Source organism: Quercus robur, chromosome 8 (genome assembly GCF_932294415.1).
Source record: "Quercus robur chromosome 8, dhQueRobu3.1, whole genome shotgun sequence".
In the NCBI taxonomy this organism is placed as follows: Eukaryota; Viridiplantae; Streptophyta; class Magnoliopsida; order Fagales; family Fagaceae; genus Quercus; species Quercus robur.
This window is the reverse complement of record NC_065541.1, coordinates 45,351,270-45,370,990: the sequence shown is the minus strand read 5'-3', so window position 1 is coordinate 45,370,990 and position 19,721 is coordinate 45,351,270. Positions and strand designations below refer to the sequence as shown.

Below are 19,721 nucleotides of genomic sequence, written 5' to 3'. Positions count from 1 at the left end.
TAATAAAAAAAACATAATAAATGTAATACATAAAACGTATTCTTCAAGCAATTGATAGGCATGTACATAAGAAATTTATCCACAAAGTAGCACTACAGTAAGAAGCTGCAAGTACTGTACACACAAGGATTTTAATTCACAATTCTTCAAGGCCTTTGGAATTAATACTACCCTCTTTTTTTTTCTTTTTCTTTTTTCAAAAGCATAAATATCTTAATTCATTTTTTTTTTCAACAATAAATTTGAAAAAAAGAAAAGAAAAAAGAATGGCATGAGCCTATTAATTCCGAGAAAAGAACCATGGGAGTATAAAGGCTAGAACCAGGCAAGCCAACAGAAAATCACAGAAATGATTTCTTCTCCAACATGAGCCATCATTGCCTGAGGAATGGGAACTCCTGGCGCTAGCTATTATCCTCATCTCAGTCCACCCCACCACAACTCCTGTGTTTTCCTCAATGCCTGTTACATTTTTTGCACTCTCACCACAAATTTCACACTTTCTGCATGAAAGAGAAACATTGGTTTGATAAGAAACACATACTGGATGAACTCTAAACATGATTCATGAGGCTCAAACTTACAAATGGTACTAGTACCACACGGTATTCCCAATAAAAACACACAGAAAGAGCAACACAACATAGCAGCATGGATTTCTTTTCCTATCACATGTGTCTCAAGCATAAATGGCGTGAGACCTTCTCACTTCTCCTGAGGTTAGAGAAATTTGTTACGCCATGTCAACATATCTCTCTCTCTCTTTATTTAATTTATTTATAAAGTATGTCAACATATCTTTCATCCATACTGTTGTCACATTATAGCTGTGGCAAGAAGTTGTATAAAATTTTGTGATCCTATACTTTTTCGCTACTGTAAATATCACACTTTGTAGCCTATTAACTAATAATGAGGCAAATATAGTGCTAATGCCAATCGAAAATGCAAGGAATGCGCAACCAACCCATCCTTGTGAAGAAAGTGAGATGGGGATGCGATTCAAAATGATCCATTTCAGAGAACTATTTAGGATTTAAGGTGATAGAGACATCTCAAGCAGTCTTACCTAGGAGCCTAGGAAATAAATTTGACATCCATCTAAATATACAACCACACAGACTCTGCTCTCACTCTGTAACAGGAAATAATAATTTTTTCAAAATTGTGACAAACAGTCATAGTTCTACTTTCTGGGCTATAAGCGCAAGTCTGCAGATTCAATTTTCGAGTAATCTAAGTCTGTAAACTCAAATTATCCTAGAACGGGTATACTTAACATAGTGAAGCACTGAAGTTATCAAACAGGAAACTAAACTGTTTTTAACTTTACTACAAGTATGGAACTTTGAGGGCTGCAACAATATATGAAATAGCAGAAACAAGAAGGTGGCATCAATAATGATATGCTAAACCACCCAATTGAAGTACATGTTTCAAAGTGGATGAACTTCTCTTTGCCCTATTTCCCAAAATTCACATCATAATGGAAATCACTAACATATGACATGGTCTAATATAGAAGAAAGGACATGCAAGTAGAGCTCAGAGGTGGCAATCTAAAGTGGTAGCTGTTTTCGTTAGAACCATATAAAGCTATTGTCTTTTTATACTTTTAAGCAAGAGAAACAAGGATAGAGAGCTTGGAAAAGAATAAAATAAAATCTCTTCTTCAGTGCTGCAAAGAGATTTGACTTTTTTTGGGGGGGGTGGGAACATATATACTGGAAAAAACTTAGTTCCTGAAATATCTGATAGTGGTCTGCAACATCAAAGTATATTTCGTTTTTGAAGCAAAAGCATGAACATAGAGAATTATACAGGAAACAAAGAAGAGTAGAATTTTAGAAATTTTACCTATTCCCTTTACTCCTAAACCAGGCCTCAGCACACTGAGGATGTGAAATACCAAGTTCATTTTTGCAGCCACAACCAAGCTGGATAAGAGTTGTAGTTCTAGATTGGTGTTCAGAACTCAAATGACATATTCTGCAAACCGTTTCAGCATTAACCAATTCACCACTCACTGTATCACAGGTGCTTCTAATATCGATGATGCTGGAATGGCTGTCTGGTGCTACAGAATCTACTTTCTGTTCATCCCCAGATACCTTACTCGTCTCCAAAGTATCGGACTTGGGATTTGAGTTCTCATCTTCTTTGCTTACATACTTGGTCTCTTCTTTTATTACAATGATAGTCTCTGACTGAACCGAATTTGATGATGTACCGCTGGTTCCTTGTGGCTGAGAATTTGGCAAATTCTCAATGACTGCCTTCTCATTATACATACCATGCTCCATTGGTGTCATTCAGTGAATCGCTAAACAGAAACAGAATGACTTACAAAGACTCCCTTTTCCAAAAAGTCCAGCCATTTCGCAAAATTTCCATTTCCGGTGTCTTTCTGGCTTTCTATGTTCTATTTTGTCAAACTTTCATAAAACCGTAGACGGCAAAAGCAAACCACGCGCACCCAGGTTTCATATACAAGATTTTGACTTGTTCCTTTGCTTTAGGACTTTCCACTTGAGCCTCTAAAACCTCCTCAGCTGACTAAAATACACTATAAAGCAGCAAGGCCACTTTAACACGTAAAATCCTTCCTGTGATCCAAAATTAACACTGTCACTATATAAACACTGATCAAAACAAAGAGTTGATACTTCTGTGAATAAATCCAAAATCTCTCCCTGCCAAATATTTCTGTGAATAAATCTAAAATTTCTAAGACGCAAGGTGAAAGCTACTCCGCCGAATGCTTAAATTCCACGTTTGGCTTCATTACCTGGCATTTGACATTGGCATTAGGCTCAACACAAAAGATATAGAGTTTGAAACAAGTTGATACTATAAAAATCAGTTTGACCTGTGTAAATTTCAGCTTTTTTCAAATGGGAAAGTTAAAACTGCACCACATATGCACGGTCGAGTTGAATTAAGGATTAAAGAACAAGAGATAAGCTTCCAACCTAGTTGTTTACATAATATATAAGACTTTGTCTTAAGCATAGTACTGCTAACATGAGGGGGCCACTCTCATTCCTTGCCTGACTAGAAGAATTCTTCAACCTGAAATTTCGCTCAAAACAGAATAAAGGAAATTGAACTTTTATTTGTTCCTCATTTTAATAATCGGATGCGTGCTATGCAAGTTTTGCAATGGATGGTACTTCTCCATTGCATTTTTCTTATTGTTTTACTTCTAGGAATCAAAATTGCTGATATAAGGCGGCTGAGATGGGAGATTCGTGTGCAAAAGTTGCAAGTCATTCTTCTCACGCATTATAAATGAAACCCAAAACTTAGGTACATTTGTTTAGGTTAAAATTGTTTGGTACATGCATTTAAAAATTGAAAATTGTTATTTAAAAATATGTGTGGCAATACGTGTGAGTGAAAAAGTGTGTGAAAATATGTATAATGTTATTTAAAAATTGAAAATTGTTGTTTGAAAACATGTACCAATCACTCTAGGCTTTTCACTTTTTTTTTTTTTGACTTTCTATTTAAATTCAAACACATTATTATATTAACAAATAAAGTACAAACGACGTTATCTTTATGCTTATGATTTCTTACCAGAGAATGCAGGGAATCATAACAATTTAAAAACTTGTTTAGTCTGCAATTAAGAATATTTGATTACCTAATGATGTTTGGGATTAAGCATAAGCACGACAGAAGAAAAGGATAAGGATGAATGGTGTAACACTCTTTATATTGATGCCTTAATTTGCTTCAATAGGAACTATCAAGAATATAAGTGACACGTAGCATAAGAAAACTGGTTCAGAATCATGTAGTTAATTCGTAGTTAAAGCAAGAATTAAAAATGTCCCTTCTTGGAAGTGATCCTAGTTCTTACCTTTTATTAATTGCTCATTACTATTCCCCTTCCTGATTTCTTGAGTAACTCAATTAAATTTAAAGCTCAAAAACTTAGGTACAACTTTCAAGGCCAATGCATATCCTCTTGTATAGTTATACCTTCCAAAACCACGTTGTTGAATTTAATAGGAACCTGAATTCTTTAAGTACTGCACTAGGAACTCTATCTAAATTTACCAAATTATTTTTATTTCAAAATGAATAAATAAAAAATAAAAAAAAGTTTTCTCAGGCCAGATGATTTAGGAAAAGATTTTACTTTCTTTCTTTTCCTAGAGTTTACTTGCACCACAGCGAGCTTGAATCCTTTGACAATATTTTTGGACAAAGTTTAGTTACGAAATTGGTTTTAACTTAATACTACAACCTTACTCAATAAAATAAACATTATTACATATTTTGAAAATCTAACCGTTGAATTACATGTTGTTTATGCTCTTAATACACATGTCAAATTTTGTGTCAATCGGATATTATTTATTATATGATCTATAAATTTATATTTTATGCATAATTTTAAACTACAAAAACTTATAATTTAAACAATTTATTGATAACATAACTATTGATCGTTAATTTTATAGAAATTCTAGAAGCATGGGGATATAAGAACAAGATATAATTCAATAGTGGATTTGTCCAAATGGATTTGTAATCCTTTTTTTTTTTTGTTCTTTTAGTTTTTTTTAGTTTATTACTTATTTATAGTGTAGGGGTAAAGTCCCCAGATCAAACAATGGGCCTTGGGTCCCATATAGAATTCGACCACGTCCGAGGAGAAGGTGTGGGCGCCAAAAGGGCTCCCGGCCCAATTCTTATGGGCCTAAACTTGTTTAAAAGACGGTCCAAGGAGAAATGTCTCCTCGGGCGTACCAAGTATGGCTCAAACATGCACCCTACCAGCAATAAAGAATCACTTTAACAAGTATTAGTAGCAAGGATGAGTCCCACAAGCCTGTGTGAGGGAAGAGAGTATAGGATGTCAAGTGAGAGACTACAGCTGCCACATTAAATGCATGACAGCTACTTTTCTGGCCGCATTAATGTAGAGAGGACTGGCGAACAATGTTACCTTGGCTACTACAACTCACAGAAAGATGGGGGAGATGTCCGATGGGACGGGCACTCAAGTAAAGGTCCAGATGATCAACAGGTGTAAGGTTTTGATGACTTCAAGGGGGCTATATAAGAGAAGGGAGCCCCCATGAAGAGGGGGACCGGAAAAAAGGAGGAACTTAGAATAGAAGAAGAAGAGAAGAAACACAGCTTCGAACCAGAGACAGAAATACTCCCCATACGTCTCCTCGAATCGTATATTCAATGGACTTGAAGAAGATTTTCCTATTTTCGATTGTTGTATGGCCCAAAGTTAACTAGCACGCACTTCGTTATGGCCCAGTTCTGTAACCCTTCCTCTACAAATTCATTGTCTAGGGCTCCTTGAACCGGAACCACATAATTGTTGGGCCTAGACCCCGAATCGAGACCCTACATATAGTTTTTAAAATTTTAATATTTTTAAATACAAAATTATATTTTAACCAATCTTCAATAAATAAGCAAATAAGTATTTCCAAACACACTACTAATAGTTGTTTCTAAGCAATATATATATATATATATATATATATATTAATAAGTAAAACTGAGAAAAAATTCAATTAGAGTTTAATTATGCACCACGTGTCTTATCTAATCTAATTTTTTAAAATTTTGTGTCAAGTGAGTTGATTCAGTGTTAAAATTGGATTTCAATTAGAGTTTAATTTTATGCCACGTGCCCCATCTAATCTAAGTTTTAGTTTTTAATTTTTGTACTAAATGAGTTAATTTAGTGTAAAAAATAACGAGTCCAATATAAATAAACCATAAAAAAACATAATCATATATTCAAGTCTAATGAGAATATTTTTTATAATATTTCTATTTGGATATTTTATATGCAAAGATATTGAACATAACAAACTGTAATTGAATTAAATGATCTCATGCATCTATTCTCATTCAATTTAGGAGATACTATTTTACCAATTTATTATTTTATTTTGCATCCTATTTAGTAGAATTTCATAGACAATAATTGTGAATTGATATTATATATGTAGTATTAAATAGTGATTTTCAAAATTATATACGTAATAGTAATGTAATGAGAAACTTAGCATAATCAATATCATGAAAATTGCAAAGAAAAACTATTTTAGTACCTCCAAATGTTCTAGTCGAACTATGTCCTATATGTTTAATAACCCAAATTAACATCAATAGAACCACTACTGTAGGCACACGATTTGCGTTAAACCGCAGTTGAGTTGGGTTCGCACGTAAATGGGCCCGTACAATATCATTTGTAGAGAGTGGGATCGAAAGGCTAAGCCATGTTTACCCGGCTGTGTTTTTGTTAAGATATTTATGCATGGTTCCAGTATATTTGCCTCTGAAGCCCCTTTTTCCTTTCAGTGGGACTGGAGGAGCCCCCCTTTTAGGTTACATATTTTTTCTTTTATACTCGCATGCGTTCAATTTCCTTCGTCCACGTGTAGGGTCGACCCCTTCTGAGACTGATACTTGTCCCATCAGTCTCAGACCTAAGTCATTGAGAGTTGTTGATAAAGTTAATGGATAAGGCTCTGTTAGGCGCAGAGATATGCATGGGGAAGGTGACAAAGGAAGCCTCTCTTAGATATTTTAGATTTCCCCTTCGAGCACGCCCCTTTACCTTTCTGCCCTTTTTCTGGGGTCAGCCGAGGACTGCACTGTCCTCGGCTGCTTCTCCGGGCCAATTGGGCCACACTATTCTTGAACTCTGGCCATGACCTTTTTAGGCTTGGGCCTTTGGACCCTTCATCAGCAAACGGGCCTGGCCCGCCGATTATTGGACCCCACAATAGCCCCTCAAAACCCTGCTGTCCGGCCTCTTGGTTGGAGAGGGGGGTTTTGGTAACTCCGAGCCTTCATTACTGCTCATTTAGTTCGGCCCTTGATCAACGTTGGCGACTCTTCACCTCCCCGAGGAACGCGCCGGTTTACAAGGTGTTTCCCTCGGTTTACGCGTGATGCGCTTATACCGTTTGGTTATCCGTAGCACGCCTTTAATTTCTTCCTTTTACGAGACCTCCCAAATCTTACGGTTACTGATAACGTGGGGGAATGAAATGAATGCGCATTTATTCGCAGATTTCCTTGAGGATCAGAACGTGTTACGTGCCCCTGTTTTACTCCCTTATATAAAGAGAGAAATCCAGAGGTGATTCTTTCATATCTGAATCCCTTAGGCCCTTCTTATAGTTCACTTCTTCCATCTGGTTACTCCTAATCCAATAATACATCCACCATAGTAGTCGGCCATGAATGAATCCTTCCTTTTCCAGAAACGCCATGCCCTAACAAAACTTGAGATGGCTCGGTCAGGGCAAGGATGGCGGAGACTCAAGATTTGTCTCCCCATTCTTTTAGCCAAAATCCGAAGCAGGGACTCGTCACACCTTACTTCCGGTGTGACTGGGTCGAAAACTTCCCTTGTCATCTCCATCCGCTCTCTCATGAGCATACCTAATATGGCTCCCCTTCTCCCTCTTTTGCTCCTTTTACTTTCTTTTCATTGCTTCCCTCTTCTTCTCCTCCTTCCTACTCATGTCCTCCATCTTCTTTTTCCCTTGCTTTCTTCAGTGACAAGAGCTTGCTGAAGTGCTTCCATGTGTTCCAATTCTTCTTCCTTGTCCTTCATTATTTTTGTATAAGGTTCTTCTCTTGATATGAGCAGTACTGAGGTATAGATTTCAGAGAGACTTTAAAGGCGAGTTCAGAAGACACCTGATGGTTCACTTATTTGTATTACGGATGTTGTTATTGTCTTAGCAGTTCATTTTTTGTATAGGCTTGTTTAAGCCCTTCCTTGTACGTTGTAACAATTTTTCATATTAATAAAAGTTATTGTTACTCTATTTCGTATGTCTTGTTTATATATTCTAACAAATGTGAAAGCGCTGCTCGGCATAATAGTATAGCATTTGAATCAATAATAACTAAGGCCAAAGTAATCGTTGATAAAAAGATGCCAAGATAACTTTAACAAAATTATTATTCAATATAACAGTCCAACCAGTAAGGAATGAGACTTATCTTAAAATTAGCCGTGATGGGTATTAAATGCTCGATAAGGTGTAAGAAGTAGTTATCCGAGGACATGTTACCCACCGGATGAATGGCCTCCTTAGGTTGACAATCATTAGGTTGTTCTGCCATCTCCATGATATGCGAGCCTTAGCCTTTTCCAGTATTTAAACCGAGCAATTTCTTCATTCGGGCAGTTGATTTCCCAGGAAGCCTGAGTCCGAGGACTTTGCAAAACCTAGGTTTTGCTCAGGACTTATGCGTTTTATCTTATGTACTTGACCTTTCCCTTAGGCTTGAGTCCGAGACTTGTGTCTTTATCGGTACTTGGTTTTCCCTTTTAGCTTGAGTCCGAGGATCATGCAAGCCTTAGGTTCTGTCCGAGACCAATGTCTGCATCAGTACTTGGTTTCCCTTTTAGCTTGAGTCCGAGGATCATGCAAGCCTCAGGTTCTGTCCAAGACTTTGAGTTCAGATTTTCCCTTTCTTTGAGCATTTCCCGAGGTGCCAAACAGGGGTTGTCCTCGGCCATGGCCACTGCTCGGCGTCGGCCACAGTACCTGGGCCCTTACACAAAGCGGGCCCGGGGCCACGAATCCACCTAGCCCATGAATTAAGAGATATTTCTGCAACTTCTGGCCACGTGGTACTCTCTGATGTCACGGTGACCGAGGTGCGCCTTTACGAGGCTCTTTAATCTTGTGGTTGCAGTTGATGTTGGAAGTTGAGCCAGGACTGTTTTGTCTGTAGCGTTTCTTGGGACGCCACGTGAGTTGACTGCCATCACCTTGTCTTTTCCAATAAATGGGAAGGAGAGAAAGTTGCTTTATATACGCACAAATCCTTCAGATTTTCTCCCACATCACAGCTTCCATATCCGGAGTTCTCCTTTCTTGGCATAACATGTTGAAAGTGAGGGTTGGGAAGAAAGAACTGTCTCCGCCGCAGAAGCGCCGTGTCTTCATGAGGCTTATAACAGTAAGGTATGGGCACAGGAAGCACAAGTTCAGGAGAGTACTCCATCTCCACCGAGGGAGAACGGCGTCTCTCCCTCTTTTAGTCAAAATCCGAAGCAGGCTCTGTTCATGCCAGCACTTTGGTATGGCAGAAGAAAGATTTTCCTCCATCAGCGCCTCTGCTTTGCGGCAGGCGTATATTTAGAGAAAGGCCCACCACCTCCAACTCCCTGCACCTTTTCTTCAACGGTGTCAGGTTCAAGTTGGGTCTCTTTGGCTGCCTGAGTTATGGGCATGTAAGGGTGCGGGGGAAGAATAAGGTCTCGGAGCTGTAGCCAACCTTTCCTCCGACATACCTCCTCGGCTTTCTCCATCTTTCTTGTATTTTTCTTTTTCTTGCTTATGTAGTAAGCTTTGACGTAGGCTGATTCCAGCTTTTCATTTGTACACTGTACTATTTCTTCATCGTAATAAAAATGGAAATTGATTTACATGTTTTAAGCGTTGATCTAATGGGCAACACAACTTTGTGAACGAATGTGCTCTATGTATGTGTTGCTTTGAGAATATTTGTGATAAAGCTACTTTGAAGCATAATCTAATCAACTCTCATCTGTCAGCACTATCAGGCATTATATCGATAATTTGTAATAAATCAAACTTAAGAAACTAACCGGGATATCAGTTGTATATTCTGTGATAAGCGCGTGAATATCGTCCAAGGCTGATGATTTATAAATAATCCATCCGAGCAATCGACTGGGAATTAGGGAACTCCGATGGCGCTTTTGTGTACTTGGTTTCCCCATAGGCTTGAGTTCGAGGACCATGCAATGCCTTGGTTCTGTCCAAAATTTTTTTGTTTGGTTTCCCCATAGGCTTGAGTCCGAGGACCATGCAATGCCTTGGTTCTGTCCAAAAATTTTTTGTATTTGGTTTCCCCATAGGCTTGAGTCCGAGGACCATGCAATGCCTTGGTTCTGTCCAAAAATTTTTTGTATTTGGTTTCCCCATAGGCTTGAGTCCGAGGACCATGCAATGCCTTGGTTCTGTCCAAAATTTTTTGTATTTCTTTTTAAGTAGTTGGTTTCCCCAGAGGCTTGGGTCCGAGGACCATGCAAGGCCTTGGTTCTGTCCAAAACTTGTATGCTTCTTTTTAAGTAGTTGGTTTCCCCAGAGGCTTGGGTCCGAGGACCATGCAAGGCCTTGGTTCTGTCCAAAACTTGTATGCTTCTTTTTAAGTAGTTGGTTTCCCCAGAGGCTTGGGTCCGAGGACCATGCAAGGCCTTGGTTCTGTCCAAAACTTTTTTGTTTCTTTTTAAGTAGTTGGTTTCCCCAGAGGCTTGGGTCCGAGGACCATGCAAGGCCTTGGTTCTGTCCAAAACTTGTATGCTTCTTTTTAAGTAGTTGGTTTCCCCAGAGGCTTGGGTCCGAGGACCATGCAAGGCCTTGGTTCTGTCCAAAACTTGTATGATTCTTTTTAAGTAGTTGGTTTCCCCAGAGGCTTGGGTCCGAGGACCATGCAAGGCCTTGGTTCTGTCCAAAACTTGTATGCTTCTTTTTAAGTAGTTGGTTTCCCCAGAGGCTTGGGTCCGAGGACCATGCAAGGCCTTGGTTCTGTCCAAAATTTGTATGATTCTTTTTAAGTAGTTGGTTTCCCCAGAGGCTTGGGTCCGAGGACCATGCAAGGCCTTGGTTCTGTCCAAAACTTGTATGATTCTTTTTAAGTAGTTGGTTTCCCCAGAGGCTTGGGTCCGAGGACCATGCAAGGCCTTGGTTCTGTCCAAAACTTGTATGCTTCTTTACTTGCTTATTATTCCGAAGGTTTTGCTCCTCGAATAAGGTGGAGGAAGTCGGCCTGATGTTTGAAGCCCCTAGGCTTGCCCATGTCGTTGACACCGTGGAACGTAGCCCCTAGTGGGAGCCTATGTTGGAATAGCAACAATGTGTCGCCGGTGATATAGGCATCCTCATAGTCCCTTGTTCGACAGAAGCTCAACCTCGCCACCGCTCGAGCTAACACGCAAGCCTTCCCACAGACGGCGCCAATTGTAGGCACACGATTTGCGTTAAACCGCAGTTGAGTTGGGTTCGCACGTAAATGGGCCCGTACAATATCATTTGTAGAGAGTGGGATCGAAAGTCTAAGCCATGTTTACCCGGCTGTGCTTTTGTTAAGATATTTATGCATGGTTCCAGTATATTTGCCTCTGAAGCCCCTTTTTCCTTTCAGTGGGACTGGAGGAGCCCCCCTTTTAGGTTACATATTTTTTCTTTTATACTCGCATGCGTTCAATTTCCTTCGTCCACGTGTAGGGTCGACCCCTTCTGAGACTGATACTTGTCCCATCAGTCTCAGACCTAAGTCATTGAGAGTTGTTGATAAAGTTAATGGATAAGGCTCTGTTAGGCGCAGAGATATGCATGGGGAAGGTGACAAAGGAAGCCTCTCTTAGATATTTTAGATTTCCCCTTCGAGCACGCCCCTTTACCTTTCTGCCCTTTTTCTGGGGTCAGCCGAGGACTGCACTGTCCTCGGCTGCTTCTCCGGGCCAATTGGGCCACACTATTCTTGAACTCTGGCCATGACCTTTTTAGGCTTGGGCCTTTGGACCCTTCATCAGCAAACGAGCCTGGCCCGCCAATTATTGGACCCCACAACTACAATTCATCATTCTCATGCATGAGCACGAGTTACATATTAGTCTATATATATATATTAATAGGTAAAGTTAAGAAACAATCCAATTAGGTTTTAAATTGGATTCTAATTGTTGCCTAATTTTGTGCCACATGTCCTATTTAAGTTTTTTTTTTTTTTTTTTAAAGTGAGTTAATGTTGTGCAAAAGACAAAGAGTCTAATATAAATAAACTATCAAAAACCCAATAAATAAAAAAAGAAAGAGTAAACTCATGTCTATATTAAAAAAAACTAAAATAAAAAATTTATATATATATATATATATATAGAGAGAGAGAGAGAGAGAGAGAGTGAAACTCATCTATGACTTAAAAAATGTGTAACTCTTATACTAAATATAATTTGAACTCATACATGTGTGTAATTGTGATTTTTTTTTTTTTGGTACCGTGTATATACATGGGTTAACACTAGTATAAATTAGTGGGAGGGCTAGGATTTGATTTTAGGGGTGACATAATTTATAATGCAATGCACATATGCACAAACGTGCATGAGTAATTGAGACCGATCTAAATAATAAATTATTTTGAATATTTGGCAATGTTGTAATCCTAGAAAAATTACAGGAAAGTAACATATTATAATATATTATGTCTTTTTTTAAAGTCAAAATTCCACTTATAATTCACAAGTAATATGAATTTTATAAGTATACAAACTTCCCATATAGCTAATGCGAATTCAAATATTTTGGTTATTATATACTCATAACATGATCAAATTATAGCATTTTTTAAAGTTTATTTTGAACATATATGCATTTGAAAATTTATAATTTAAATTGAAAATTATATTAAATTTTGCAATTTTAGCATTTTTCAAAGTTTATTGTGTACATATATGCATTTGAAATTTTATAATTTAAATGGAAAACTATATTAAAATTTTCCTTTTATTATGTAATTATCCTCATCTTTTTTCTTTTTTTTTTTTTCTTTTTTGGTTAAACGGAATATGCATTAAACTAGGAAGCCATAAAAGGCAAAGTTGTGGCAATGAGCCTTAAGGAATACAGACCAACAGCGTCAGAGCTTAAAATATTACATAAAACCTCATTAGGTGGCAAGGAATACATATTTTATTACTTTATACACAAATTTTCATGGAAAACAAAATATTATATTAAGAAATTATGGATAATTACATAATATGATATGATGTTTTTTTTTCCTTTTTCAATTAAAACTCTTTCTTCTTTATTTATTTATTTTTTTCAACCCTTGTTTTTCTTTTATAGGTTTTAAACATTTCAAAGATATCAACTTATCTATCTACTTTAGGGTTCTTGATGTAAACCAAATGCTGCGTAGGTTTAATGCATATATGCTTGGTGATATTGCTTCTAAGAACTCAGGTAACTAGATCACATATTAGGATGGCAGAACTGTGAGGCCAAATACAAATGGTAGATTGTTGATGCCCACTTTTGATAGAAGGCTCAATGGTAGAAGAAGCCCAACAATAAGGAAAATGAGAGAAATTGGGGTAACAAGCCCAATGGGCTGAGATGACAAGAATGATGGCCAGCAGGCCCATAAAAGTAACAGGAGGTAATTAAAAAAAAAGTAAGTGGGCCAAGGAAGCCCAATGAATGAAGTGGTAAACTCATGAGAACAACGAGAGATAAAGAAAAAGTAAATAGGCCGAAGAAGCCCAATGAATAAAGTGATAAACTTAATGGGCTGACAAAGTAGGAATGATGGCCAACAAGCCCATAAGAGTGATAAGATGTAAAAATGTAGTAAATGGGCCAAAGAAGCCCAAGGAATAAGACAATAAACTCATGAGAGCAATAAGAGGCAAAAAAGAAGTAAATGGGCCAAAGAAGCCCAAAGGAGAGAGGTAATAGGCTAATGGGCTGACATGGCAAGAACACCAGCCTGCAAGCCCACAGAGGTAATAAGAAGCAAAAGCAAGGCAAGGCAATTAGGGAGGCCTAAACAGAGAGGTAGCAAACACAATGAAGCAGTATGGCAATATTAATGGCTAAAAGGCCCACAGCCATAAAGAAGAAAGGCAAAAACGCAGGTCCTGCGAGCTATAAAGGCAAAGGCCCTTGCCTAGACAATTCCCAGCCCAAGAAGGGATAAGAGGAAGGAAACACAAGGCCAAAAGCCCATGCATCCTTCATGCCACAAAGGATAAGCACAAACCAATAAATGCAGCAGAACTAGACAATGCAAAAGCAGTAGAAATGGCGTGAAGAGCAAGAGACAAACACAGACGGAGTGGAACTTGCATAAAGGATCAGGGCACCACTTACTTGTACCCAGCCAATACATGGGAGTGGGTCATGGGTCAAGGTATTTAGAGGATGTGGTTTGGTGGTAGGGAGAAAGGGGGATCTATTCTGGAGTTCCCGCCTAAGCTTCTTTGGGGGAATGTCTTACTAGGATGGCATTTCACCAAAAAGAGGTAAGTATGGGCTAGGATCACTTGATGCATGCCATTGGAGTAGGTGTAGAGAAAATCTACAATCCTTATCCATTGAGGTAAAACAGAAACGGAGAGAGGTAAGAAACAAGACAAGTAATTTTGTTTAGAAATGGAGAGTGGTGCAACCAGCACACTCTGGACAAAGGTAATGGCTAAACAACTAGCAGGTTAGTGGGCAGTCCTGGAGAGATGCCCACAAGAAGCCAAAAATGGTTGAGGGACAAAAGAGGTAAATTCCATAATGACAGACAGTATAAAAGGGGATAGCCATGATCAGTAGAGGGAGGGGGGAAGAAAAAAAGCAAAGCAAGGAGGAGAGGTAGAAAAGAATAGAGAGGAAAAAACACAGAAAGGAAAAAGAAAAGATAAAAAGACTAAGTGGTAAAAAAAGAAAACCAGAGAGAAAGTAATGCGGTAGAAATAAAGACATACATCAATAGACCACATTTTCTCTCTCTCTCAACATTCCTACTCTCTGAAGGTTGTAAATCAAAGTTCAAATCATTTAGCCCCTCTCTCCAAAATAAGTAACTTCTATAGCAGAAGCCTTTGTTGATGTTATCTGCGTTGGGAATTGGTTCCCTTCTTGGGTTCGTTTCTGCTGAATAACTTGACCCACAATCCAAAAAACGAGTTATTTTCATCATACTTACTGGGATGATTTCTTACTTTTTGATTAAAAGTTACCAAGTTGTTTACTTTTTCCTGTTGTAGTGTTATTTCTGCTTGCTGCATTACCTTGCTATAACTCTGTTAATTTTATTCACGGTTTTAGTTTTATTTAGCACGTTTTATTACTATTAGTTAACCTGCTATAGCATATTCTTGCTGTAATATCTATAACAGTCACTCCTGTTGTGACCACACCTTGCATCCAGCCCATAGCACTCACATCAGGACGCGTCTACGTAGGGTAAGCCTGACTTATGCACAAACTGGCCGGAAGCATAGCCCCAGCAAGGCCAGTCCCAACCCTCTTACTCTAGACTAATGAGCCACAGTGCAACAGAAGGAGTTAAGGCCCAACAATACAAAAAGGCCCCCACATAGATACTCAGGAAAAAAAAAAAAAGTGGGGGGGGGGGTGGTAGGCATGTGTTACTCTCTTATAGTATTGCTAGCAGTTATTATGGATGAGAAGTTGTTATATAAGAACTGGGCCTAAAGTTCTTTATTTTGATTTGCAATGGATGGTAGATAAAGTTCTAATTTAAACCCAAAATAATTAAGCTTGGTCCTATCAAAAATTAAAAATTGGTCCAAAGAACCCAACAAGAAAATTAGGCATCTTGTCCATTCCTGTGATTGTGAACTATAAGATGAGTGTGTGTAAGTTGTTTTTTTTACTATTAGTGAAAATCAAAGCATGTTTGTTTAATTCAAATGATCAAGTCTTGTTTAGTTGTTTGGCTTTGATTGTTTGTTAGTTGAGAACTAAAATTAAAATTTTACTTTATATATATATATATATATATATATATATTAGTATGCACACTTTACTTGGTATTTTATTCGGTGCATTTTAAAGGAGTACTAGTATCGATTTTATGGTTGATACGGTATATATTGTTATTACAGTCATTACCAATACAATATTGACTTTCATAATATGCATACTTTACTAGATACCTCAGTTTGAGAAGGCATGGAGTTACTCTATATTGAAATTTTCACCTTTTTTTTTAGGCAGAAATACTATTTTCATCCATACATTTTCACCACATTCTACTTTAGTTCCTACTTTTTATTTTTACCGTTTTTAATCCTTATTTTGAAAAACACATTCCGTTGTGATCCCTATCGTCATTTCAATAATGAAAATATCCTACGTGGTGAACGGATTGCTGTGTTGGCACACTAAATGATGACATGGCCAATAAAATAATAATAAAATTTTTTTAGTAACATTTAAATAATGCCACATCAGCATTTTAAATATTTTAAAAAGCCACGTCAGAAAACAATTAAAACAAAATTCTAAACTAATGATTTTTAAAATAAAATAATTAAAATAAAATATTCTTTTCCTTCCATTATTTTCTTCAGAAGAACATATTCATGTATGTTTTTTGTGTTCTTCCCAGAACATGACTATTCATATTCATGTTCTTAGCAAATTAATTCTTAGTTTCTTTTCCTTTCTTTTTCTTTCTTGTACTTTCTCTAAAGCCAAACACATCAAAACTCCAATCAATAATAGTTAAATAAAATAAGATTTAACTAAGCATTTCTTGGCAACATCAATCTCAAGATCTGAACATTTTTCCCTCCTAATTGGTAATCTAGAAAATCCCTTTCTCACAAACCCAACAAATTCTCATTCATAAACACAAATTAAAAAACTCCCTTTCACAAATCTAGAATATCCCTTCTCAACACACACAGCAAATAGTCCTTTCACAAACCCACAAACCCAAATTATCCCTTCTCAACACATATGGCAAATGAGTTTTTCAAATTTGACAAAAATCCAAAACAAATAGAACAAACCCAAGATCAGCTTCAGATCCTCTTCAAATTCAATCCCAAGATAGAGAGAGTGAGATGAGAAAGTAAGGAGGAGAGGAAAACTGACCCACCACACCCGACCAAAAAACTAACCCACCACCTGTGAACCTTGCCGATCCCATCACCTGTAACATATTCTTCCTCCTCACGAAGTGAAACTACAGGGCCGACTTGTGGAACCCATTGACTAGGAGGATCTTACCAAGTTGTGGTGGCGGCAATGAAGGAAGGAGATGAACGGTGGGAACTTTGGCCAAGGGGTACCAAGAGTGAGATCAAGAAACACTGCTAGCGGTGGTATTGATGGTGGCGATGAGCGACCATGGGAGCTATCAAGCTAGGGTGAAGAGATGTTGGAGAGTGATAGGGAAGAAGTTTGATATTAGAGGTCATCTGAGATTAGATAGAAAGTTGCAAGAAAATCTGTTCATAATTTTAAAAAGAAAATGGTTTTGATTTTAAATTCATTTTAAATACTGACATTGGATTTTTTTAATGTTAATTAAAATTTTTTATTATTATTTTATTAACCACGTCATCATTTAGGCCAACACAGCAATCTGTTGTCACGTTGGATATTTCCATTACTAAGATGACAATAATGACCAAAACGAAGCACGTTTCTCAAAACAGAGACTAAAAACGGTAAAAATAAAAAGCAGGGACCAAAGTGGAAATAGGGTGAAAATATAAAGACAAAAATAGTATTTTCGCCTTTTTTTTTTTTTTTTTTTTTAATGAGTTCATTGCTAATAACAACTTATCTAGAAAACCCTTTTGAGACTTGAGTAATTTTCACAAAATTTAATTTATTTTTTGTTAATAACTAGTATATAAAGCTACAACAATTTAACCCAAAAACCAAAAAAAAAAAAAACAAAAAAACAAAAAAGCAAAGATATGAGTGGACAATAGTCCACCTACACTTTGCAAAAATTTCCCCATTTTTTGTTTTTGATAAACAATTAAGTAATACTATATCTACAACATTTTCACAATAATTATGAAGTGGTAACCTATTATTGGTTCTGGTTTAAGCCCACCACTAACATCATTTTTTTAATTATCAATTTACAAATTGCCACCTAAAATTTGTTGTGAAAATGTTGTAAACATAGTATTACTCTAAACAATTTATTTTTAACAACAATAGGGACATACCAATTTCACAACATTCCTAAATTAGAATAGTAAAAAATTTAAGAGAACTACTATGTCCACAATGTTTTCATAACAAATTATAAGTGGTAAGTTCTTATTGGTTCTAATTTCATTCTACCACCGAAATTACTTTTTTGTTTACTAATAACAATCTATCACTTAAGATTTGTTATGAAAGTGTTGTAAAAATGTTGTGGACATAGCATTTCTCAAAATTTTAAATTAGAGATTGTTGTGAGCCTATGTGTGAGTTGGCAAACATTTTGTTGTGTCCATCGCATTATTTTTTCTTTTTTTTTAATCTATTGACTAATATTTGGGGTCTAATTAATACTTTTATAGGTATAAAAATATATCTATTGGTTAAAATTTGGGGCCTTTGTTCCACCTAGGGGCCTTAGGTGATTGTCTAATTGGCAGTGGTGGGGCCAGCCTTGTCATTATCACACCAAACTATACAACTCGCATTAGAACATTTTTACCAAGCTAAACTATTTAAACAAATATATCCTCGCATAATAAAAAAAGTTACATGAATACCTCCATTAGCTTTGTTTATAACTCTTGATACAGATGGTAGTGTTCTCTGTAATTTGGGGATAACAAGCGGATGGGGTGTTTTTGGAGAATGACATGGTCTTTGGTTGTTAGAATTATATGGGTAAATGATAACATTTACCATTTCCCATCAGTTTTAACTTTTGAAATAATTGGTAATTTAACACTAGGTGAGAGGGTCCTTGTTGCATATTGGCATCAAAACTAATAATATTGCATAATTATGGACACTTAGGCATTGATTAGACTTAGCTTGAAGATTATGATATAAATATATAATTTTAGAAGTGGATTCACAACTTGTGATTAATTGACCAACAAACATGTGGTGTATTGGCCCCGAATATTTCTATTTCGGTTTGTGATTACAGAAATTTGTAAGATCGCGAATGGACCGTCCATTCACATCACATATATATCGTAAAACTAACAAATGTGCAGATGGCTTAGCTAAAAGGGAACAAGAGTAATCCGACAACTTAGAAGAATTTGATAACTACCCATTTTTTATGCATCACTATTTTGTATAAGATAATCAGGGGTGTGCACGGGTCATGTTGGGCAGGTAGAGGGCAATATTTTTAACCAACTTGCCATTAGTGGGTTGAGAAAATTCCAATCCATCGTCGATCCACCAATCTATAAATCCGCCAGGTTAGCAAATTCAAATTTTTAAATGAGATTATTTCAATTAAATTGGATAATTTTTTGCTCCCTCAAATAAAAATAAAAAAAAGGAAAGAAATTTTTTCATTTTTATTAAAAATAATTACAAATACTACATTATTTCTTATTAGATTGACTAAAATTTTATCACATTACAAAGAAAAACATCTCAATTTAGACATGTACATAGATTAAGAATAATAATAAAATCTTAGAAAGAGCGACTGGAGTTTATTAGGGAAGAGAAATTTGAAAATAAAAATAAGAGAAATATATGAGAGAAATAAAGTGGGTTTGAGTTACACCACCTAATATTTTTAATTAGATGTGAATTTTGATAAATCCACCGCTGGATTACATTATCTTCATATATTATCTATATTTACAAAATTTAAAGATGATCAAAGATCAATAGCTATGTCATTAATCAATTGTTAAAATTCAAGTTTTTGTAGTTTAAAATAATGCATAAAAGATGACTTTATGGATCGAATGGTAAATTACATCCAATTGGAATGAAAATTGCCATGCATATTAAGAAAATATAGAACATGTAATTTAACGATTGGATTTCAAAATAAGAATTCAATAATAAGTAATTGAGTGGTGTAACATTCCTTAGAGTTACATCATGTGTAACTTGAACCCATGGACGAAGCCATGGTTGGACTTGGGAGGCAATGCCCACCCCCCCCCCCCCTCCCCCTCATTTTTTAAAAATATTATT

At 36.6% G+C, this 19,721-nt stretch overlaps 1 protein-coding gene across 2 annotated transcripts; it reads right to left on the bottom strand.

Moving 5' to 3' along the window:
- Window positions 1–2,958, bottom strand: LOC126695737 (uncharacterized). Of its 2 annotated transcripts, XM_050392560.1 has the most exons (3): window positions 2,870–2,958; window positions 1,858–2,788; window positions 1–503 (listed from the first exon to the last, which is right to left on the bottom strand). In XM_050392560.1, exons 2-3 carry the CDS (start codon window positions 2,310–2,312, stop codon window positions 281–283), a joined length of 678 nt encoding a protein of 225 aa, XP_050248517.1. In that variant the 5' UTR covers window positions 2,313–2,788; window positions 2,870–2,958; the 3' UTR covers window positions 1–280. The 2 variants fall into 2 exon arrangements, with proteins under 2 accessions (XP_050248517.1, XP_050248518.1); XM_050392561.1 differs by lacking the exon at window positions 2,870–2,958 and having other exon boundaries at window positions 1,858–2,803.
- Window positions 2,959–19,721: the final 16,763 nt, after the last annotated feature.